Below are 25,456 nucleotides of genomic sequence, written 5' to 3' on the forward strand. Positions count from 1 at the left end.
ATAAAGCACATTCTGCTGTATAATGGTAAATTATTTATGTTTCTTCTTTGGGATATACAATAAATGAGTAGATTTAGTATGTAATCCTGTCTTTTTCATATGTTGAAAATATAATGCAGATGCATCAAAATATTGCCTTGCCTTTTGGACCCATTTGTTAAGCACAGTCCGGTAACATCTTTAACACAATTTTCAACTTGCCCTCCCTATTTGTGTAGGTTAGGAGTAGCATATGCTCCTACACACTTACCACATCTACATTGCATAACAGGAATATGTTGATTTTTTATGTATTTGAAGAAATCATATTAATTCTCAAGGTCTATAAACAATAAAACAAACAAGGATTTAAATTTAGGTCCAAGCAATTATTTAGGTTGCACCATATATAATAACCCCTCTCTATTACCTCACATATAAACTGGTCTAAACCATGGCCATTTTTCTACATTCACTAACGAAAATCAAGCACCTTCTGACACCTAACCATATAACAATAGCTGCTCATGCACTAATCATACCACAAACTGACTTCAGAAACAATATGATAATTGGCACTTCCCCATTTTCTCTTGCCCTGTCCAAAGCTTTTGTTCAGTCCACAGAACGATTCATCTATGCAAAGGCAAATTGTTACCACATCTCATCAGTTCTATGAGAAGTAAACTGGCCTCTAATCAAGGCCAGATTCAAGTTTGAAACTTACTGTCTCACCAACAAGGCTCTACATCTGGAAAATCCACTTTAACTGGCTAAACCTTTGACTTTCTTCAGTTGACAACGGGCCTATGCTTTTAAGACAACTCTGCCAAAATAAGTCGCAAAATTAAAAACTTCTGTAACGCTGAAACAGCTTTTCAAGGGTGCCACAATCAATTTCTGTTCTCCCCTCTCATCTGCCTCATCCTACTGATGAGGATGCACCTTTCTCATTCAAATTCACAGTAACATCGAAATCTTATGTTTCATTTAGCATACAGTTTCCAATTTCATCATCTTGTACTCTTCACTTTCTTTAATCAGGAGGTTTATTTCTAACAATATTAGTGTTTAAAGCATGTTAATGCCTTAAGATACTATTTGCCCTATACATAAATATTACATAAAGAAATTCATGTGCCCAAATACCTTTAACAAACTTCACATATGTGTAATGATCCTACTGACACTAATGTTTTTTTACCTGTACGATTTACAGGATGTGTTGCCTGCGAGTCAGGCGATGTCAGACTTTGTCTCCGTCCGGCGTCATCAGTGGGAGATGTTGGAAGCGAGGATATGGGAGGAGTTTGCGCACGCCGCGTGGGGTGTACACTAGTAGTTGGGTAACTGGAAAACATTTGCCTTTGAAGAAAAATTCAGTGGTTATAGTGATGTACAGTTTACTGGTACTAAAGGTTGCAAAAATGAATGACCACTTTCTTCAAAATGTTTCTTTATGCTTCTTAACCATTGGCAATGAATGTTCCCGTTAAGAATAAAAACCACACCACTATCCAATGGCAGTTAGTTGAGTGATTATACAAACATAATTTAAGACTAAACTGTTCAATTAAAAAAATGTATTATGGGTCCCATGTCACCCTGAAGACAGAATTGGTCATCTCGAACCTCTTCAAAATCTAGATTAACGAGTTACTTACCTTCAGTAATTCATTTTCTAGTTAAAACTATCTAATAGCACATTCCTCACCTTGTGAATAACCCCAGGCGCCAGACTGGATCTGGAAAATTTTCAATAGCAATTCCCGAACACATCAGTAGGCATTGTACTGCGGCTCCATGTTGGACCCGTCTCGACCCGGATGTGACGTCAGGGCCACTATATCTGCGCCATCTCCACGCTCATGTTACCATTGGATGATGAGTCCATTGAAATAGAAAAACAAGCTACTTACCTTGGGTAACGGTATACTTGTAAGAGACATATATTATTTATGGATTGCCGTCCTTAGAATTACCCCAAATCATCAGACTGGATCCGGAGAATTTTTCTTTAGCAGTACCCCTGCGCGTAAGTAGGTGGCGTCGGTCAACTCCGCGTTCGTCGTTGGCATCGTGATCGCCAGAATGACATCACGGTATATACTTAGATGGTGCCCCAGCGCGCTGACACCAGTTCTTTACACAACATTTCACGCCAGAAGCGCAGAGCCATGCAAGACACTGACCACTGGCGCACAAAACTAGGGCCCTGAAAGGGAGTCCCTTATCCTAGAAGCCAGTTCGCAGAACGGGGAGGAGGGTTGGGGAAGTGAGGAATCCATAACTAATATATGTCTCTTACAGATAGATTGTTACCGAAGGTAAGCAATTTGTTTATCTGAAAGAGACTATTAGTTATGGATTCCTCATCATAGATTAGATACCCCAGCAATACCAACCTCGGATGTGGGTCTGCAAACTAAGTTCACACCAGACACTCCTGGAGAACTGAACGGCGAAAGCAGCCGTCGGTCCGGACTTGGCTGTCAAGGCAGTAATGTTTGGTGAACATGTGCAATGTAGCCCAGGTGGCTGCCTGGCAGATGTCATGAAGAGGGATCCACATCTTAAAGCCGTAGTGGCTGTCATCGCCCTTGCGGAATGGGCACGCAGCCCTACTGAAGGTTCCTTCTTTGCTAAGGAATAGCAGATTTTGATGTAAAGAACGACCCATCGAGAGATGGTCTGCTTCAGCATGACCCAGCCTTTTTTGGCGCCCACATAGCCAACAAAGAGCTGGTCATCCTCTCGGAATTGTTTTGTGCGATCCAGATAGAATGAAAGTGCATGTTTTGGATCCAGATGGTGGAGTCTCTGCTGCTCTTTAGAAGGATGCAGGCGGAAAGAAGGTAGGCAAAGTGATAGTCTGTCCTATGAGGAAGGAAGTAACCACTTTGGGAAGGAAAGAAGGCCTAGTGCAAAGGACAACTTTGTCTGGATGAACAGCCAGAAAATGAAGTTTGGAAGAAAGAGGCTGAAGCTTACTCATCCTGCGAGCAGAGGTGATGGCAATCAAAAAGGCAGTTTTAAGTGTCAGAAGTCTGAGAGGACAGTTATGTAGCAGCTCGAAAGGAGTGCACATGAGGTAGGTCAGACCAGGGTCAAGTCCCACTGGGGCATTACGAAAGAAATAGGAGGAAACAAGTGAGTAATGCCCTCAAGGAAGCGATTTACAATAGGGGACTTGAAAAGAGAAGGTTGATCTGGAAGGTGAAGAAAGGCTGAAATAGCCAAAAAAATAGTCCTTGAGAGTGCCCAGAGCAGAGCCCTGCTGTCAAGGAAAGAATGAAGAGAACCTCTAAAAGGGGGACAGTAAGGGGATCCACAGCCTTTTCAGCGCACCAAGCTACAAATGTGTTCCATCTGCAGGCATATACCATTTTTGTGGAGGTACGCCTGCCTGCCAAGAAAACGTTACAGACTTTGGGAGGAAGGTTGAAAGCTGTCAACTGTTGCCGCTCAATCTCCACGCAAAGAGGTGGAGGGTGAACAGGTTCGTGTGGAGGACCCTCCCCTGCTGCGTCAGAAGATCCTCCCGAAGGGGCAGTCTGATCGGAGGATCGATGGCCATATGCAAGAGCTCGGGATACCAGACTCTTCGTGTCCAGTCCGGAGCCATAAGAGTGACTTAGGCCCAGTTGTGCTTGATCTTTTTCAGCACTCTGGATAGAAGTGGTATAGGTGGAAAGGCGTATTGAAGACCGCAACTCCACTCGTGATGAAAAGCATCGCCTAGAGAGTGCTGCCTTGGAAATTCCAACGCAGAGAACTGCTGACATTACACGTTCTCTTCAGTGGTGAATAGATTTAGCCAAGGCTCTGCCCACCGCTGAAAGAGACCTTGCAACACCTCTGAGTGAAGACTCCATTCATGATCCATCATGCACTGGCGGTTGAGTTCGTATGCCCAGGCATTCAGGGAATCTACCAGGTGTTGAACCACCAGGGACATGCCCTGATGTTCCAGCCTAGTCCAGAGGCGGATAGCCTCTTGACATTGGGTCCAGGACCCCACCTCACCCTGTTTGTTGCAGTACCTCATGGCGGTGGTGTTGTCCGTGAACACCTGCACGACTCTACCTGTGACAGAAGGAAGAAATGCTTCAAGTGCAAGATGGATTGCCAGGAGCTCCAGCAGGTTTATGTGGAGCCCGGACTCCGCCAGAGACCAGAGGCCCCTGATCTCCGCCTCCCCCATCTGGCCACCCCACCCCAGAAGTGAGGCATCTGTCACCACTATGAACTCTGGTTGGGGAAGGGCGAGGGATCTGCCGTTGACCCAATCCTGGTTCGTTAGCCACGACTGCAATTGGTGTGCAGTGCCCTCCGAGATCTGGACGCAATCAGAAACTTTTCCTTGGTGCTGTGCCCACTACAACTTCAGGTCCCACTGCACAGTCCGCATATGCCACCTGGCATAGTCCACCAGCAGGATGCAGGAGGCCATGAGGCCAAGTAGCCTCAGGGCCATTCTGACCGAAACTTGTGGTAAGAGGCTGAAAAATCTGATTCATAGCCCAAATATTCCAGACTCGTTGCTCAGGAGGATAAGCCCAACATTGAGCTGTGTCCAGAACCGCTCCAAAGAAAAGGAGCTTCTGAGAGGGAATCAGGTGTGACTTCGGCACATTGATGGTGAACCCCATGGAATGCAAGCGGTCGGCTAGAGGTGGGAGACGAGAGCCTGGGGCGAGCCCGCCTTTAAAAGCCAGTCCTCCAGATAAAGAAGACTGGAACCCCTGATCTACGCAGATGAGCTGCGACCACATCCATCACTTTCGTGAACACCCGAGGGGCGCTGGTAAGGCCAAAGGGGAACGGTAAACTGAACGTGCTGGTGACCTACTGTGAACCGTAGGTAACGCTTGGGGCCGGCAAGGCGGGGATGAGAAAATAGACGTCCTGCAAGTCCAAAGCTACCATCCAGTCTCTAGGATAGAGGGCAGACAGGGGCTGAGCCAATGTCAACATTTTGAACTCCTCCTTCCAGAGGAAGCGGTTGACATTCCTGAGATCCAAGATAGGACGCAGGCCCTTGTCGTCCTTTGGCACCAGAAAGTAGTGGGAATAACAACCACAATCTACTTCTGGGGCAGGAACTCGCTTGATGGCTCCCTTGGCAAGAGAGCCGTCACTTCCTGGTAAAGAAGGGCCAAGTGATCCTCCGACATGCAATGGAATTGAGGTGGCATGGATGGAGGGGTAGTCTCGAAAGGGATGGAGTAGCCCTTTCAGACTATCTGCAAAACCCACCTGTCCGACATGATGTTGAGCCAGTGGGGGAGTGGATGGTGGATCCTGCCACCCAATGGCGAATGGTGGGCCTGAAAGGTCAGACTAGGAGGGCTTGGAGGCTGCTGCAGAGGGGACGCTGGTGGACTAGTCCGCCCGCTGGCCTCCAGATCCACAACGGTGGGTCCCATGTCCCCGACTGCCCAGACGCTGGACAGATTGCGCAGACCTGTGTCTCTGGACAGAACGTGGCCGGGCACCCCTTTAGTAGCCATGAAATGAGCAAAAAGCATACTAAGTGGGGCGAGAGGTAGAAGCGGGCCAATGACCTGGCCGTAGCCCTCTAGTCCTTAAAACGCTTGAGAGTGTTGTCTGCTTTGGCGCCAAACAAGCGACAGCCATCAAAGGGCATGTTAAAAAGTGTAGCATGGACATCACCCGAAAAGCCAGTGGACCTCAGCCAGGCGTACCGTCTCAGGGCTACTTGGCTGCGTCACTCCCTTCGGCCACTGCATGAGAGAGCACAGCCTGGGTCTCATCCGGGCACTGTGGCAGCACCTGCGCGCCCGTGTCCCACATAGAATTGGAGTAACAGCCCAAGAGGCATGCAGTGTTCACCGACCGCAGTCCTGAGCTGGAGGAAGAAAACGTTGTCTTCCCAAGAGGGTCCAGATTCTTGGATTTCCTATCAGGTGGAGCGGTAGGGAATATCCCCTTGGAAGTTGAGGCTTGGGCCACCAAGCTCTCCGGTGTAGGGTGTTGGGAGAGGAAAATGGGGTCGCCCGGGGCCCGGTGGTGGCGTTGAGAAATCATCCTATCCACAGGGGTCCCTGTGTTGGGTTTTGACCAATTGCCCAAAAGGATGTCTGTGAGGGTCTCATTGAATGGCAGCAGGGGCTCCGAAGAGGCTGCCGCAGGTTAAAACACCTCTGTCAGGAGGTTAGTCCTGACCGCCACTGTAGGAAGCTCAAGGTTTAAGGCCTCAGCCGCACTACGCAACACCACTGCATATAATGCACCCTCCTCCATAGCCATGGTAGGGGGAAATAACATGCCAAAACTCAGAGAGGTGTCCAGACCACTGGGCTCACCCAACTCCTCTCTCCACTCTGGTTCTTCTAACTGGTCTGCCAGAGGGTCCACAGACCCATCCCAGTCCTCCTCACCCTCCGCTCTTAGTAACTCAGGGCGACAGGGAACACCAGGGAAGAATAGGGGTACAAAGGTACAGGTCCGCGCCAGTACCGACGTCGGTCGTCGCAGGTCCGGCTCAGTGTCCACATCGAGTGGGACCTCGGTCGATGTCGGTTGGAGACACAACTGGCGTCGGAGGGGGCGGAGGTGTCACCAATAGATTCGGCCCCGGAGGAGATGTTAGGTCGACCGGCACCGATCCGGATCCAGGCCTGGATCCCTAGGGCTCTTGGCGCTGAAGCCGCTGCAATTAAAGACCTAGAACCCCAGTCCAGTCCGCGGGGCCCGAAGGCGCGCCGAGGGAGTGGAGCTGCCCACAGATGGAGTGGAGGGCTTCATATACGAAGTAGGCAGGGGTCGCTCCGGCTCCCAGGAAGGGGGGAAAGGCCGGAGTCGACTCAACAGGCTCTGCGGGCGGAGCCAGGTGACTACCTTCCGCATCCTGCGTTGCGTCGACTGACGGACGGGGAGAATGCAAAGAGCGACCGTGCTTCTTCGCCTTCTTCTTGTGCTTTGACTTACTCGAAGACCTTGACGAAGAGTGATGGCTTTGCGACCGGTCCAGCAACGTCCTTCTTGCCTGGGATCTCGAGCGGCCTCCAGGAGCTTTAGGGACCGCTCCCGCAAAGACTTCGGGCCATGGCCCAACAGTCGGAGCACGACTTTGGGTTGTGATCTCGCTCCAGGCATCAGAGGCACACAAGATGAGGGTGCGTCACCGACATCAGCTTGTGGCAGGAGCCACAAGGCTTGAAGCCGGTCCACCGAGATTACATCCCTGTGCACCAGAAGTAGGAAGATTCGAAAAGATGTTGACAAAAAGTCGAAAAAAAGAGTCAAAAAGTGACTTGAAGTACCGCTCTCTCCGGATCTGAGCTGGCTGGCGCGGAAAATGAAAGAACTGACGTCAGCGAGCAGGAGTGGCGTCTCAGTAGATACTGCAACGTCATTCCGGCGTTCACGATGAACGCGGAGTCGACCAACGCCACCTACTGACGTGCAGGGGTCCTACTGAAGAAAAATTCTCCAGATCCAGTCTGACGCCTAGGGGTAATTCTAAGGTTAGGAATCCATAACTAAAATTCTCTTTAGGATTATGCCAATATGCTGACCTTTAGGTTAGGATCTTATTAAAGGACCATATGAGTCCAATCTAAAGAAAGGGGAGGAGGGTGGGTCGGTGAGGAATCTGCAGTTCGAGTTTCTACCAGAAAAGGCGTTACGGAAGGTAACTAACTACTTCTTATGATACAGACTACTAACCGCAGATTACATACCTTGTGAATAGATGCCAAAGAAGTGTCCATCCTAACGGACCTCTTTGTCTTGGCAATAGTGCTTTGTGAACAAGTGGAGGTGCCCCCTGTAGGAGAGTGGGATCTGCTTCTTATAGTTACCCCCACTTTTTGCTGATGTTTCACTGTTTTCGACTTAGACTGACTGAGATCCTGCTATACAGGACCCAAGGGAAGCTGCTTTCTCCTCTAAATTGATTCCATGTACTTTAGGTACACTCCAGATTGGATTCTGGGGTGCCCTTATAAGTCCCTAGTACATGGTATACTATATACTCAGAGCATAGGTACCCCAGAGGCCTCCCAGGGGCTGCAGCATGTATTATGCCACCCCCTGAGAGACCATTCAAAATGACACCACTGGTCTGCTACTGCAGCCTGTGTAAGGTGGTGCATGCACCCCTTACTTAGATATAGGTTCACTTTTTCTACCATATATCACTGCACATATAAACCTATTAGTCACCCCTGTGGCAGGCCTTATCAATCATGAAGGCAGGGAGCTGGGTTTTATGTGAGAGGGTGCCCATGCATGAGCGGAGCCCCTCTGCAGCCTTTGGAACCTATTCTCCGGGGTTGTTTGTGATGCAGCAAACCATATATACTGCCAGTAACTGGCAGGGGAGGTATGATTCCACCCTTCTAAAGGGACATATGCGACATACAGGTACACCTGGTACCAGCTTTCTCGACCTGGGCATCACAAAATGGATGCTGCCAGCCACAGACAAGAGTCTGCCCTCCTGCTGCTGAGCCAAGCTCGAGCAGGGGAAGGCTTGACAATAGGCTTCCTGTCACAGGGAGGTGTAACCACCTTCCAGACAGGCTTTAGTGTATTGGGGCTGGGTGGTTGCACTCTGTGCTTTGATGTCTGCACTGGGGGCATATTTGGTGTCTCTGTGCATAGTCCAGCTCAAATCGGTTGCATGAGCCATTTACTCCTGCTATGGCACGAAATTGGATAAAGGACATGGGTGTAGCCATCCCTCTGTCCTGACCCTCCCATAGGTGGGTCCCCAAGTTTGTCCCACCCCTTCCTTGGATATAAAGTAGGAACCCCTTACTACAGGACTTTAGATGTTACCTGGACTAAATTCTGCTACAGAAAGCAAGTACTTTGACGATCTACACTACGCTGGATGACTGAAGAATCTCCCTTGGAGTAAAGGAGTTACTCCCCTGCAAGGCAGGCACCTAAATGCATCTGTCCGGTTTGCATCTCCCGAGCACCTGAGGACTCCAAAGATTTCTGCAACACAGGAGGTGGGTTCCCGAGGTCTCGGAGGATGATCTGTGCTCTCAGCAATTCTGAGGCCTGTATCCTTTGTTGTGGCCGTACAACCCAAACACCTATGCACCATGTACTTTTGCAGCAGCATATGCTTTTCGGCGATCCCAGAGGCTGTGCTTTGGGATACTTGTAGTCCTGATGCCGAGCAGTGTTTCCACCAAAGATTTTCAGCCTACACTCCATGAGTGTTCTGTGGGCTGGTATTTCGTGATTCATCTCGAGGTCCCTTTGCGATCCCTGGTCCGTTGACCTGTGGGTCCCTGTGAAGGCTTTCCTGGTTGCTCCAGATGTGCCCTGACTCTCCATTGCTTGGAGAGTCCCCAGGACCTTGCGGGTCCTCAACAAAGCTGATTTCCTCTGACCGGGTGGGTTGCAGTTGCCAAGGCTTGTTGGTGTTCAATCCGGAAACTGACCCCATAGCACTCGAAATCCTTAGTGGGACAGCTTATCTCCGGACTTTGGTCGTCATCGATGTCTCCTGGTCCCCGTGGCTGCAGAGTCAAGCATTGCGTCATCTCACCTGCAGCACCTGACATCGGTGGGCATTCGTCTACCGGTCCCCTGGTCACCCTGAAGTGACCCAGACTCTGTCCCCTCTGCTTTCAGGTTCTTCTCATCTCGAATCCAGGCTTGGATTCCACCAGACACTTTTCATCTTCCAGGCAGCAGCATTTTTCCGAATCACGCCATTGAAAACGATGAAGGTTTCCGACATCACTTGACACCTATGCACCGGCTCCTCTGGGTTAGGTAACACAGGTACTCTGGTACTCACAAGGGTGCTGACTTTAGAACCTTCTATGTTTGAAAGGTTTTTGCTCAAAGTCCTCTCCGAAGTGTCCTTAATCTTTAAAATTCCAACCGCAACTTTCTCATAGAGTTGTACGGAGCCCGCATCTGTGTTCTCACACTGCACCCGTCATCCGTGGGTCCCCGGTGTCACTACTTTGGGTGGTTCCATGGGGTCTCAGCAATTCTACATGATCTAGGCACTGTGTCTAGTCAAGTCGGTGTTGTTATACCACTTTCTTAGTATATGGATTGGTCTCCCCCTGGAACCCACTGTGTATTGTGCTTTTTACTGTTGTTCTAGTGATTTAATATTGTGTGCTTTGTGCTCTAACATCATAAATAGGTTAGTAGAGAGTTTTTAGTAATAAATGCATATATTTTAAATATCTCTTGTGTGGTTCTCCTTTAATTTGGTCACTCAGGAGGTTCTAATCTGGTAAAACAAGCTGCTTTACATTCCTTCGAGACTTACCCTGAAGGCTGCTCTCCATAGCTACCACAAGGATTGCTTTCAATAAAGGTTGTCTTTAACCTAATCATCAATAAGGGTTGTTTGGACTGGTAGAAGGTGCCCACTATAATTAGTGGACAGCATATACCAGGCCAACTTCTCACACACCCACGTAGCAGCCTGGCAGATGTCCAGGACTGGCACATTGTGCCAGGGCAGTGGAAGCAGTCTTTGCTCTGGTGGAATTAACATGCGTTCCTTCTGGGGGCTGCTTTTTGGTGGGCCCATAGCAGCTCTTTATGCACAAAACAATCCATGTGGAGATGGTTTTCTTTTGTACCATTGTTTCCATTTTTTGCTCCTGACAAGTCAATGGATCATCCGATTGATGGTCTCTGGCTCGAACAATGTAAAAATTGAGGGAACTCCTAGGATCAAGACAATGGAGGCAATCCTCTTCCTTGGAGTGATGAGGTGGAGTGTACAAAGACAGCAAGGTGACGTATTGCACTACGTGGAAGTACGTCACTATCTTTGGCAAAAAACGCCACTTTTGTCTTAAGTAGCATTTTGTTTGGCAAGAAAGAGGTGTATGGCTACTGGAAAGACAAGTTCTGGAGTTCACTCACTCACCATTGCAATGAGGAATAATGTTTTTATGGTTAGCAGGCATGGGAAGAAGCTGTGCATATGTTCAATAGGAATGCACATCAAGTAGGTAAGATCCTACGAAGGTCCTACTATGGGATAAGGTCCTACTATGGCATTGCAAAAGGTGTTGGTGAGAACATGTGGATCAGCTCATTTAAAAAACGCATCACAACAGACAATTTGAAAAGGGATGGCTGATCGGGCAACTGTAGAAAGGCCAAAAGATAACCCTTCACTGTTGGCACTGAAAGGAATTGCTGGGCTAGACAGACAAAACAATTACATGTTAGACAACTTTGCCTGTATAGGCTGGATGTCATGAAAGGCACACCAAAGAACAAACTTCACCCATAGTCCGGCATATACAGTTTTAGTGAAGGGATGCCTGGCTGTGAGGATGATACCAACTACTTCAGGAGGGAGATCAAAAGAAGTCAACTGTTACCATTCAATCTCCACACATGGAGGCGTAGGTTATGCTGGCTCGGACACGGGCCTGGCCCTGCTTTACAACAGAAAGTCCTCCAGAGGGGGCAGCTGGATTGGAGTACATATTCTCATGGCCAGAGGTTCTAGGTCTCACTCTCTCCTCACCCAGTCTGAAACCCACTAGTATGACTTGCGCATGGTCTTTCCTGATCTTTTTTGACGATCTGTGCAGTAGTTGCAGAGGCAGGAAGACATAGAGGAGTACAGAGCCTCAAGGCAGGCACAAGCTTTCTCCAAGTGATAACTACATTGGGAACTTCAATGCACAAAACTTGTAAGATTCCCTAAGCCACCTCTGAATGTAACTGCCATTCAGAATCTGCTAGGCACCTGCAGCGGAGTTAGTTTTCCCTGATGCCTGAAGGCCCTGCTAAGTGCTGGGTGATCAGGGAAATGCCTGAACGTTCAGTCACTTCTAGAGATAGCAAGCCTCCTGGGCACAGGACCCTTTCCAACTTATTTGTTGCAGTACCACATGGCGCTCATGCTGTGTATTTGCACCTATACCTGTTTCCCCTTAATAGTTGAGCGAAACGCCTTCAGTGCCAAGCGAATCGCTCCCAACTCCAGCAAGTTGGAGACAATCCTCCCTAGGAGACCCGAGTCCTCTGATCTCCATCTCTCAGATGACCTCCTTCACCCAACAACGATGCATTCAGCCACTTCTAGCGCACAGGACCCAGGAGCACACTCCACCCTGTCTCTAGCAGTAAAACATGAATGAATGAATGAATGAATGAATGAATGAGTACGCTCTTGTATGGCCACCCTGAGGCATCCCAGCGCTGCGAGACCATGGACAGAAGAACACGCTCAGTGAAACAAAAATTTCTTCAATCGCTTCCTGAATACAAGATGGTTCACTTCCAGTCTGATGTTATCTGGGAGTTTGTTCCAGCCCTTGGCGACATGGAAGGAAAGCTGGCGGCCACCCATGCGGGCTCGCTTCACCCTGGGTACCACCAGCAAATTTTGCTGATTAGATCTCAAGGATCTAGAGGCAAGATGCCGGCGAAACAAGGGCTGGAGAATGGTAGGACCAACATTACTTATTGACTTATGCGCCATACAGAATGTTTTAAACATGATCCTTTCCTGGATCAGAAGCCAGTGAAGTGACCGAAGTGCCGCCTTTGCCGAGCAGCGTCTGGGAAGATTCATAAGCACCCGAGCTGCACAGTTCTGTACTGATTGGAGAATCTGGATAGAGCCAACTGGAGCTCCCAGATAAACGGCATTTGCATAATCCAGACGCGATAAAATCAGCAACTGGACCAGCACGCGTCTGGCCTCAAAAGGTAGGAGGGAAAGAACTTTCCTAAGGAACCTAAGCAGTCCATAACAAGTCGCCGCCACCTTCTTGGACTGAACCTGAAACCCCAAGGTGGTATCTAGCCAGACCCCCAGACTCTTTATCTGGGTCTTTGGGGTGGGCGGGGAGCCCAGACACTACAGCCACCAAGGGTCAAGGTTAATGGGAGCTTTATACCCCAGGAGCATGATGTCAGTTTTCGCCCCATTTAGCTTTAAAAATGACGTCGTCATCCACTCCAAGACCTTGGTGAGACAGGGGGTCAAGTTGTTACTCCCCTGATCTCCGGCATCATCTCTTGCCAGAGAGACGACCAACTGCGTGTCATCGGCGTAGGTGATAAGCTGAATTCCCCAGGGAAGCACCACCTCAGCCAAAGGACTCATGTAGATGTTTAATAAGGTTGGACTGAGAGAGGAGCCCTGGGGAACGCCGTGACACAGTTGCAGTTGGTCGGAGAAAACCTCCTCCTCAAAAACGGAGAAAAATCTCTCTGCCAGAAAGGACTGGAGCCATTTAAGGGCAATTCCTGAGATCCCTGCCCGAAGGAGACGCTGAACCAGAAGTGGGTGATTAACAGTGTCGAAGGCTGCGCTGAGGTCCAACAGGACCACCGCAGCGCAGCCCCCAGCATCCACAATACTCCTAGTTGCCTCCACCACCGCCACCAGGGCAGTCTCCGTACCCTGTTTGGCTCTAAATCCCGTCTGAGAGGAATAGAGGGCACCCGAGGTCTCAGCGAAAGAGGAGAGGATCTGGTTGACGTATTTTTCAGCAATCTTACTCAGGCCCGGTAGCAACGAGATGGGTCTGTAGTTAGCTAGATCTTCTGGGTCCAAGTTATTTTTTTTTAGGAGGGCTTTCACTTTCGCCATCTTCCAGATAGGGGGTACGATACCTGAATCCAGGGATGAACTAATGACCTGCATAATAATAGGGCACACTTTCCCTGAAACCTGTTTAAGAGCTGCAGGAGGCGCAGCATCCAGGGGTGAACCCGTTTTGAGGCCATCGAGCAGTCTTTCCACAGTGGCCAGGTCGAGTGGTGGAAAGGCGTCGAGACTTTCGGCGGCATCAGAAGGAGTCTCTTCCAGAATCCCCGCCAGGCTTTTCGTGGAGTCAGAGGTCAGTCTTGAAGACTCAAAACCTGAATAGATAACAGACACCTTGGCGGCAAAGAAAGCGGCCAGATCATCACATTTTTTCTGGGGATCAGGAGAAGCCCTAGTGGCCGAGGGGGGGGGGGGTAATCAGGGCTTGAAATATTTTAGAGATTTCTCTAGGCCTATTAACTGCTTCAGTAATTTTAACCTGATAGTACGCAGACTGGGCAATTTTTAGTTGTTTCTTATATGCCCTTAACTCTAACCTGTATTCATTTTTGGAGGCAGTTGCAAAATCTTTCCTCCACTTCCTCTCCGCTCTTTTACAGAGCTGTTTTTGCTCCTTGAGTTCCCTGGAATACCAAGGCTGTTTTTTAGGGCCGATCCTGTGTTGAACCACTTTTTTTTTGAAGAGTGGCATCTAATGCAGAGGTAAGCCACTCATTAAAGGCCTCATTGGCAATGACAGGGTTATCGTGAGGGGCCGGGGGGGACCTCAACAAGGCAGCCTCCCAGTCCTCCACTGACAGCCTCGACCACATTCGGCTGAATTTATTAGATAGACTAGCTGTGGGATAAATTTGGTCTCCAGGGGCCCAAACAAAAGGGAGCAGGGCATGGTCTGTCCATGGGACAAAGCTAGGATGGTTGTACCTAATGTTACTGAGGTTGGTAAAGAAGTGATCTAATAAATGCCCTGCTATGTGTGTATGGCCAGTCACAATTTGCTCCAGGTGCACTACTCCCAAAGTGTCCAACAGACACTGAGAGGCAGCGTCGTCCAACTCATCAAGATGCACATTAAGGTCGCCCATGATAGAAAACTTGGGTGAACTACTAATGGACACTGAGATCTTGTCCAGTAAATTGTTACAAAAGCCGCGGTGGTCGCCTGGGGGCCTGTAGACCAGGATGCCCGACATGGTACAGGAAGGAGAGAAGGCAATTGAAAAGCCCAGACTCTCGCATTCCAGAAGTGGACTCTCAGTTGTTCTACATATAACTGGATTTTTAAAAATTATTGCCACTCCTCCTCCACGACCGATTTGACGGTCCTGCCTAATGATTGAATAGCTAGGCGGTAGGGCCCCGACGACATCCGGATCTGATGCCTCTGTGAGCCACGTCTCTGTCAAAAATAGGGCATCTAGGTCTCGTTCCTCCAAGAGCATGCGAATTTCCACCGCATGTCTCGGAAGAGAGCGACAATTTAGTAATGCAAATGTATGGTGTTTCGCATTAACAACTGCAGGCCCTATCTGTGTACAGTGTAAACACGGAATCCCTACCTCCTCAGAGAGGGAGCTGATAGGACAGCGGATGGTGGCGCTGTCTCTAATTGCCCTCAGCTGCTACCCACTATAGCGTAAGGTATCCATAACAGGGGGAGTCACCAATAATACCCCTGGCCTCGACCTGGCCCGTCCTGGCACAGACGGGCACAGACGGGCTTTCCTTGGGCGCTCCTTCGGCGCGATGAGGCGCGTCCGCTGTCGCGTTCGCAGCGCGAAGATAAGACCTCCCAAATTTATGGGCTTGAGCGCGGGACCGGCGCTTCCTGCCCCAACGACTGCAGCGTCAACCTGCCTCCTCCCAATATGGCCGCTCTGCCTAGCCGGCCACCTCCAACTACCGTCCCCAATTCAGCTCCTAACTCGGCTGAAATAAGGCTGAACCAGCTGAGAAAAGCAGCGCTGGTAAGTGTGTGTAAAATCAAGACATACAATCAATTTTTTTATTAAAAACGGCGAAATAAAATGTTTTATTCAAACGAGTGGGCAGAGTGCAAGTAAATGGCTCTAACTCCCGGCTTCCGCCTCAGGAGTGGAATACTGTCCCTAGGTCTGACCAGAGCACCCACAACTAATCCAATTTATGGGCTTGAGCGCGGGACCGGCACTTCCTGCCCCAACGACTGCAGCGTCAACCTGCCTCCTCCCAATATGGCCGCTCTGCCTAGCCGGCCACCTCCAACCCCCGTCCCCAATTCAGCTCCTAACTCGGCTGAAATAAGGGTGAACCAGCTGAGAAAAGCAGCGCTGGTAAGTGTGTGTAAAATCAAGACATACAATCAATTTTTTATTAAAAACGGCAAAAAAAAATGTTTTATTCAAACGAGTGGGCAGAGTGCAAGTAAATGGCTCTAACTCCCGGCTTCCGCCTCAGGAGTGGAATACTGTCCCTAGGTCTGACCAGAGCACCCACAACTAATCCAATTTATGGGCTTGAGCGCGGACCGGCGCTTCCTGCCCAACGACTGCAGCGTCAACCTGCCTCCTCCCAATATGGCCGCTCTGCCTAGCCGGCCACCTCCAACCCCCGTCCCCAATTCAGCTCCTAACTCGGCTGAAATAAGGGTGAACCAGCTGAGAAAAGCAGCGCTGGTAAGTGTGTGTAAAATCAAGACATACAATCAATTTTTTATTAAAAACGGCGAAATAAAATGTTTTATTCAAATGAGTGGGCAGAGTGCAAGTAAATGGCTCTAACTCCCGGCTTCCGCCTCAGGAGTGGAATACTGTCCCTAGGTCTGACCAGAGCACCCACATTTATTCCAATTTATGGGCTTGCGCGCGGGACCGGCGCTTCCTGCCCCAACGACTGCAGCGTCAACCTGCCTCCTCCCAATATGGCCGCCCTGCCTAGCCAGCCACCTCCAACCCCCTTCCCCAATACAGCTCCTAACTCGGCTGAAATAAGGGTGAACCAGCTGAGAAAAGCAGCGCTGGTAAGTGTGTGTAAAATCAAGACATACAATCAATTTTTTATTAAAAACGGCGAAATAAAATGTTTTATTCAAACGAGTGGGCAGAGTGCAAGTAAATGGCTCTAACTCCCAGCTTCCGCCTCAGGAGTGGAATACTGTCCCTAGGTCTGGTGGTCAAGCTGTTCGTTATCACCTACAGAAGTTCCCCCTTGATAGTTGAGAGGAACGCTTTCAGTGCCAAGCGAATCGCTCACAACTCCAGAAGGATGAGATGCTCCTCTTCAGAGACCAGAGTCTTCTGAACTCCACCTCTCCCAGACGACCGCCTCAACCCAGAAACTATGTATCCATTAGGACCATTACCTCTTGGTGGGATAGGAAGAGGGGTCTTAATCTGGTCCAACTGAGGTCAAGAAGCCAACACTGCAGATCTTTCGCAGTCTTCTCCGACAACTAGATGGAGTCCGTAGGGTTTCCTTTGTGGCGAGCTCGCTGAGAATTCAGATCCCACTGAAGAGCCTGCATGTGCCAACTTGCATGGTTCATAAACAGGATGCAGTCTGCTAAGAAGCCTCAAAGTCACTCCCACTGAGACCCAGGCCAGTGTTTGAACCATCTGGATCACAGCCCAGAGGCAAGGCATGGAAAAGCATTGTATCCAGAAAGACTCCAATGAAAGAGAAGTGTTGCAAAAAAGTCAGGTGTAAATTTGGCCCATTGATGGAAAAGCTCAATGATGTTAACAGGTTGGCCACCATCTGGAGGAGGCAACAACTGTTTTGGACAATTTCGCCTTCAGTAGCCAGTCGTCAAAGTAAGGGATGATTGATATTATCAACCTCTGTAGATAGGCTGCAATCACCACCATAACCTTTGTGAATACCTGAAGCGCGCTGGTAAGGCCAAAGGAGAGCAGGGAGAATTGAAAGTACACTTGTCCTACCTGAACCGCAGGTAATATATGTGAGGTTGTAGGTCCAGGATGTCAAAATAGAAGTCCTGCAAAGCCAATGCAATCATCTAGTCTCCTGGATCCAAAGCAGACAGGACGTGGCCCAGTGTCAACATTCCGAACTTATCTTTCCGAAGGAAGAAGTTCAAAGGGTGAAAATCGAGGAGAAGGCATAAGCCTCCATAGTTCTTCTGCACCAGGAAATAATGGGAGTAACAGCCAGTTCTGATCTTGAAATGCCGGGACCCTCTCTAGAGCTACCTTGTCAAGCGAGCTTGAACTTCCCCTCACAGTATGGACAAGTGATTCTCAAGGAGGTGTTGTGGTGTAGGAGGCTTATCCAGGGGATGTGCCATCAAGGGAAGGTAGTAACCGTGTTGCACAATCTGGAGCAACTATTTGTTGGATGTGATGCGACCTCCCATTTTGTGTTCATAAGCCACTGTGTGTCATTTAAAATAGTTTTGGGTCAGCTGCAGGAGAGGAGTTTGGGTAGTGCGTTGCCCCCTGGGGACCAGGATGCTGACAACCTGGTCCCCTGCCTCTAACCTTAAAGGATTAAGAGGCATGCTGTTGAAGTATACTCTGACTTTGCCTCTGCTAGTATCCCCTGTTTAAGCCTCAAAAGGGATGGAATTGCTGTTGGATCTGCAGATGATGCGAAGCCATGCTGAGAGAGCGTGCTGTGGCTATGCTCTGTTTACATTTTTCCATGGTCAAGCCGGCATACACTCCAAAGAGCCTAGAAGCATTAAAAGACATCCATTAAAGATGGTTGGGCATCGTATGCTAAGCCAGTGAGGTGAATCCAGCACCCCTCTTGTCACAACTGGACTACCCAGACAGTCAGTAGTATCCTTACCTGAGGTATAGAGTATTTTGCTGAGTCCTGGTCGTCATAAATGAGGTGTTGCAGGGTGCCTGGATGTCATCAGGGACAACTGGTTTAATAACCACCACTTTGTCTTGCAAAGCATTTGAGTACCTCCCCAGGAGGCAGCTGGTGTTGACTGACCTTGAAGCAAGGCTGGCAGACAAGAACATTTGCTTGACAAATGTTTCCATAGGTTTCGACTCCCTGCCTGGCAGGTTAGTGGGAAATGCACTGAGATTGAATATACTTGTAGACATCTACACAACCAGGCTTTCCAGGATGGGTGCTGCGTGAGGAAGTCTAGATTCCCAGGGCAAGATCTATGCCACCTTGCAATTTCTCTATTGACTTGGGCGAGACATTGGCTTTGCCCAGGCACCCAGTGGTAGGTCTGACAGGGCCTCATTAGAAGGGAGGAGAGGTTCCTGATTTGTGTGACCTGGGTGAAAGACCTCAGTAAGGATATTAGTTTTCATCTCTGTGGATGTTAGGGTAAGGTTCACACTTTTGCTGCCCTCTGAATCACCACAGTGAAGGAGGCAGATTCCACTAGCTGTTGCAGGATTAGGGGAAGCAAGACCAATGTCCAGACTATTGGTATCCTGCAAATCAAAGACTACGTTTTCATAATCATAACGGCTCTTATCTTCAGGGTTATCATCATAGTAATGGTGTTCAAGATCTGAATGGGGGTAATAGTGGGTTGCCTGTTACCTTGGGGGCAGTTGTGGTAGAGCTTCTGAATTTGATAAAACTATCTGCTCAGTTTCCAATATCGTTTTGATAACTTTATTTCGGTCATGGACAATAAAAGTGCGGATAAAATACATACAAAGCACAGTAATAAAATCCATAAATATAAACAGTTGGAATGTACAATAAAAAGTTATTAAACAATGAGTTATCAAAAGGAACCCAGGTTATACAAATTGTGTGTTAAAAAGAAACGAAGAGGAAGGGGTACAGTTAATTCAAATCATTTCCATTCTACCTTCAATAAAGCCTTTCCTTCTGCGCCACATACCATGTAAGAAACGGGAAACAGCAAAGACAATGAGGGGGGAGGTATCATATGTTAAGACCCTACACGCCTGCGCACATAGCTAAGTCTCAAGTTTCCAATATCAGTACTGGCATCAAGACTTGGGCTAAAAGTGTCAAACGTTGTGCCATGGCTGGATTCAGTGGAGCTGAGCTTGAAGATGAGGCGAGTCTCAAGTTGAGGTCAAGCGGCACAGTCTGTATTGGGAACGAGTTAGCTGGCAGTGACCTGACTGGAGGGATCCTCAGATCTACAGACCTGAAGGCACTCCAGAGGGATCCGAAGGAATATCAAAGATTTTATCTAGGGCCCTCTTCAGCTCACACAGTCGATGGCCTGCTGAGGTCAGGCACATCAGGAGCAGCATCAGAATCGGTTCCAAAATGAGGAATGACTCCGCAGACTGGAGGTACTCAGAATGTTGTGCAACTCTGAATGGTGCGAGTGCATGGGATGAAGGAGAGCCTTGTATGGACTTCTTATGTTTTTGGGACTTTTTACGTGGGCTTCATGACTACGATGAGGATCAGTTGCGAGATCGGTCTTAGTGTGGGAGCATTTCCACGCATAGAATTTGGCCGAGACCATGCCTTTTTTGACTTCCGTCAGAGTTCTGCGGCACCAAGTGTGGCTTTACGTATACGGATGGCCTTTCGGTTCATCTTTGTGTAGCAGTCACATGATGCGTGTTTGTAGCCGAGACACCAGAGATAAACTTTGTGGGTGTCTATCACCAACATTTGGCAGTCACAGTACATGTATGTTTCCGCTTCAACGTGGGGTGGAAAGGAGCAGGAGGTGAGCTGATCGCAGGTTGCGAGAGGTAGTGTACCTGAATATCGGGTTGTTTATGAATTTGAGATTATGACCATGCAGGGATTTGAAAATCAGACAACCATTTTCAAACGCGCAGCGTTGAGGGATGGAGAGCCAGTGCAGTTTCCTCATTAGAGGTGTCGCTGATTGCCATCTGGGTTGTCGAAGAATCATTCTGACTGTGATTCTGGACTATCTGCAACCGTTTGAGCAAGTAGAGTGGCATGCCCAGGTAAAGAGAGTTTGCATAGTCCAGGTGTGACAAGACGGTAGCTATTACAACCTGAGTCAAGGCTTCCTGCGTGAGTAAGCGATGAATCTTCCTGATCTTCACAGTTGGAAGAAGCATTTAGAGATTACCGAGCCAACCTGAATTTTTAGTGAGAGATCACTGTTTAAGGTGACACCGAGTGTTTTAGCCGAAGAGGAGGGAGTGGGCGGGGATCCTAGCTCTGACGACCAGTAGTGTGGGCCCCAGAACTTATGGCTGTCTCCTGTGAGGACTAGCTCCGTCTTGCCAGGATTTAGCTTAAGGCGGTTGAGGTCCATCCAATGTTGAATGTGCAGCATGGAGGCCTGAAATTCGGTGACTGAGCTGTGTGAGTTGTCGAACGTGAAGACCAGTTGCATGTCGTCCGCGTAATTGAAGACAGTCACCTTCCTATCTTTGAGAGACTGAATCAGGGGGAGGATGTAGAGATTGCACAGGAAAGGGGAGAGAGAGGAGCCTTGGGGAACACCTCACGTAGTTCTACGTTTAGGGGCCGTGAAGTGGCATGCGCAAACGGCCTGGGACCGGTCCTCCAGGAAGGAACTAAGTCAACTAGCAGCTGCGCCTGCCAAAATAGTGTGGTCGATCGTGTCAAAGGCGGCGGAGAGATCCATTAGTATCAGTGCCTTAGGGAAGATTCTGTCAGCGTTATCACGGATGGTGTCCAGGACAGCTAGTATCACTGTTTCCGTGGAGTGTGCAGGCCAGAAACCCTCCTGGTGGGAGTTGAGGTATTTAGATTCTTCCAGGAAGTTGGACAGGCATCTTGCTACATGGGCCTCTAGTACTTTCGCCGAAAAAGGGAGCATGGAGATGGGACGGTAGTTAGGTAGAAGCGTAGGGTCAGCTCCAGGTTTTTTCAGGAGAGGAACCACACTTTGAAGCTTCATGGTATCTCTCATCTGAATGTACCCTTTTAAATCGAGCTTAGGCAGCGCTGTCTCTTCGAGACATTGTATAAACTCTGTGGGCTTACAGGCAGCCCCACTGCCTTTTTATTCCTTAGTTCGATTGTCCTTCAAAAGAGCTTGCTTGCTAGTGGCTAATCTTTGCTCTTTGTCCCTCCTCGTCATAGGTTTCCTTCGACAGAGCATTGCCTAATTACTTTGGTGCTTATCTATTCGTTTTGGGGTACTACTTTATTCTTTGTTTCCTGCTCGTGTTCAGCGAGGCATCCCTTTTTTTTGGTTCCTCTTGCTTTTTGTGTTATTTGAAAGGCAGTGTGAAGGAATTTTCTGCGAATCTGCTGCTCGTCCTAAAGTGATCCTGTGTTTGTGAAGCGTTTTAAAAACACAATGTTTCCAATAATCAAGGTAGCATGTGTGTTCTTTCGATTTTTTTAAATTATTTTTATTTAAATGCATTGTGCTTGTCTTGCTTTGTTTCCTATCAACAAGGTAGCGTGTGTGCATGTTTGGAAATTATAATTTTTTTAATTTAAATGCATTGTGCTTGTCGGCAATGCAGTGCAATTGCAGTGCTCTCGATGATGAACAGGTAAAAACATCTGGCAGAATGCAGTCATTCATGATACTTTTTTCGGTCACATGCTGCCTCTCTTAGGTTTCCTCAGTATAGCCCATGGATGCGAGAAAGTGTTCTGATGAAAGGCTTGGAGAAAAGGGATGCAGGGTGATGTTTTAAGGAGAGCACAATTTCCTTTTGGGATTTCTCGCTCTGAGTGCAGTTATAAACAGTCCTGTAAATCATGTTTTTATGGACGCATCTTTGCTTATGGGCAGTAAAGTTGCCACTCAGCCGCAAAACGCTTGAGGAAGGAAATCGATTAGACAGCAGACTCCCCTAGCTCGCGCATTTCTGGGGCATTTTTTGCTGAATCTGGACTTCTCCTGGTGTCCCGTGGCCCCCCAGCAAACCTGTAGCAGCCTTCCCGCCGCTGCAGCTGACATCCCTACGGCCGCTGTGTGGAAGGCTCGGACTTCATCACCCAGGCACACCTGCGGTCAAGCCGCCACCTCCACCCGCACGCCTGGAGGCGCTTTAAATTCCGCTCATCTCCCGCGTCGCGGGACCGCGAGAGGGCCAAGCCCGGGCAAAGGGCGGGCCCCTCTGTGGCCCTCAGAGGCCGAAGGAGGCTGGGCTGGGCCACTCCCCTTGACTCAAAATCCACGGCCAGGACTTTTTGTGCTACACTCTAGTAAGCAGACATTCTATACCATTTGTCATTTAGCTTTTTGGATATTCAGTCTGTGTACTCAATTGTCTAATCTCACTTGTAAGGTTTAGTGTGGTTTAACCATTCTTCCATAATCTTTAGTACGCACTATGACTTTGCATCTCCCATAGGGAAAATCCTCAGTGGTAGGAGGGGTAAATAGAGGAACGCTAGATGACTATGTTATAAGGGCCATTTCAGGAATTGAAAGGGAACTCGCTCTTGCTGAGCGACGAGTATAGCGACGACGCTCTGTTGAGCTTATTAAGAACAAGCGCTCATCTTTGGGCCCGATACAGTTAGCGACTTCGCCACTCACCACGAATCATACTGAAAGTGAAGGACTTGATTTTTCTAGTAATGATAGCATTCCATTACTTCTGCGAGATAGAACTTCTTCACTCAATGTAAACAATGTAAATAGTGAATTGAACTTAAATGTTTCTGCTTCTTTATCGATACCAGAGTTAGAAGTTCTAGTAGATATGCCTTCACCAGTAGTGGTGACTGTGCAAAGAAAAAACCTTAAAATCCCTAAATCTTCTCGACACCAAGGCCCACCACCAAAAGGAGGAGTGGACCACAGAAAAGTAAGATCATTCGATCTGATTCTGGCACTTCTAAAAGCCCTCCCCCAAATGTATCACCGATACCTGCCATAATTACTCCACCACGTTACCCAGCGAAAGAAACATCTAGTAATGATTTACTGGGTAGTATTGAACTCCAAACACTCTAACCTCACAAAAGACCTGTTAGGGAGCATAGAGCAACTACTTAAATCACTAATATTACCTATAGTGCATAGGGTAAGAATAATTTCTGAAAAAATAGGGGACCTGGAAACGGCGTTATAGAGAAATACAGACCACACAAGGGAGCTAATAGTAAACACCTTTAAAACCCACTCCTGTAAAACACCTGTACCCGCCTCCAAACCAGGTAAAATCCAGAGAAAGGACGTGCAGCCCCCACTATCTAAGGAAAGCAAGCCTACTAACAACACGGACAAGGCACAAAATAGGTCCGAGGGTAAGATAGGGGAAGGACAGAACCAAAAGCTAGGAAATGTCCAATCTAGAAAAACTGGGATGGAGGATAGTAGGATCGAATCCAGTCCCAATCCTCGAAGGGAGCATAGAAGGAATGTAGATCTCCCCCCCACAGCCGCACCTTATGTAGTGATTTTAACGGGAGTTCCAGAATTAGTGGGTGGTAGAATTGAGGATTTTGGAACCCTGAAAAATAAGGTGATATACTGGTTGGCCAACAATAGGCCATTACCCTCACATATAAACGGGGAAATTTTACACGTCCGAAGAGTAGGATGGCTGGGCAACAGACCGAAGGCCTTAGCAGGGGACATAATCATAATAAACTTTAAGGACCCAAGAGTATCTAAACACATCGGGGAATGGTTTGATGACGGAGGTGGGGAAGGAATAACAACACGGGGTCTAACTTACTTCTACCCCCAGTCCCTGCTGGAGAGATTCTCTCGCCCGCCTATCTCACGTCCCCATAATGTCAATTACCCGAGTTTTAACATTCCCACATGCAATTGTTACTCTAGATTTGAGGTAATGGACGGAGTTGACTGACTCCAGCGCCAGCCTGCGGGGGACTTCCCTGCTTGTAATGACTCTATATATGTAGTATCACAGCCCACAGATAATATATGAATTTCACCTCAATCTTTAGGTACGGGTAGTCTAAGACTAAGCTCACAAAACAAGAGTAAGGGCACATATGTAGTAGATAATAGCACTGTTGACACGATAAGTGAGGGTGGACAAAAAATCCAACAAATCGAACCGACGCAACTGAGTGGCAATCGAGGGAATTCACCGTTCGTATCCAACCCTGTAATATTTCCCGTATACATCAAGGTTAATACTTGTAATGCAAGTAGGAATATCGAAGGGAATTTTAAACAGAGCATGGATTCAATTTCAACTTTAGCTGTATCCATTAACAACCAATATCTCCAAGGGGGATTGGAGGGCTCACTTGAGAAGCAGGTAGTAAACAAAGTCGTTCCTACTATCGGCATCTTATTTTGGAACGTCGCGGGGCTTCGCCAAAAGGTTGGGATTGGTCTTTGGACGGACTTCGTTACCAGATTTAGTATTCTATGCTTACAAGAAACATGGGGCCCTGCGGAGATCCATTTGGAGGGGTATAGAACATACTTTTCCCCAGCTACACCTTCTCCATCAGGAAGAGCAAAGGGAGGATTGTCCATTTTTGTTTCTAATCTCCTCCAATTTAAAAGCATAGTTCCCCTAAGACTGGACTCTAACTTCCAAATCCTTATCCTATATCCCTTTCAGTCTAAAGCCCTTGTGGTCGTCAACTTCTATAACAATCACCCCACAGCTGATTTAATTTATTCCCTAAAGCTGATAAGTGAAAGTCTCCATGAATTGCCAGTGGAGGCACGTAGGCGGGGACTTTAATCAGACCCTTTGTAAACAAAGTGCGGTTGTTGTATGTGGGATAGTGGATGAAGGTGGGAACCCTGTAACCCATTTTCCCCATACCGCTGTCGGCCAATGTCTGAATGAAATCTTATGAGGCTTAGAAATGGATTTGGCTAACGATCTGACGAATCCACCCACTACTGTCCTGCCAACGTTTAATGGTAGGGGTTGTTCGAGCACAATTGATTTCATATTTATTTCAGCAAAAGCTTCCAGGGACCTGATTAATTGTAAAACACATGACATAATTCTTAGCGACCATTTCCCAAATAGCATAACTCTTCAACTAGCCAAAAAACAAGAAGGGTTTAACATTAAGTCGATCCTAACACAAAACAAC

The 25,456-nt window shown here is 48.1% G+C and overlaps 1 protein-coding gene across 6 annotated transcripts in view; it reads right to left on the reverse strand.

Moving 5' to 3' along the window:
• The window catches only part of HERC1 (HECT and RLD domain containing E3 ubiquitin protein ligase family member 1), a 2,088,313-nt gene that overhangs the window by 1,159,054 nt on the left and 903,803 nt on the right, over positions 1-25,456 (reverse strand). For all 6 annotated transcript variants that reach the window (XM_078685198.1, XM_078685199.1, XM_078685195.1 and 3 more), the window contains exon 40: positions 1,184-1,344. In XM_078685198.1, the coding sequence (XP_078541324.1) occupies positions 1,184-1,344 (161 nt within the window). The remainder of the gene's footprint in view (positions 1-1,183; positions 1,345-25,456) is intronic.

Source organism: Lissotriton helveticus, chromosome 3_2 (genome assembly GCF_964261635.1).
Source record: "Lissotriton helveticus chromosome 3_2, aLisHel1.1, whole genome shotgun sequence".
Classification (NCBI taxonomy): Eukaryota; Metazoa; Chordata; class Amphibia; order Caudata; family Salamandridae; genus Lissotriton; species Lissotriton helveticus.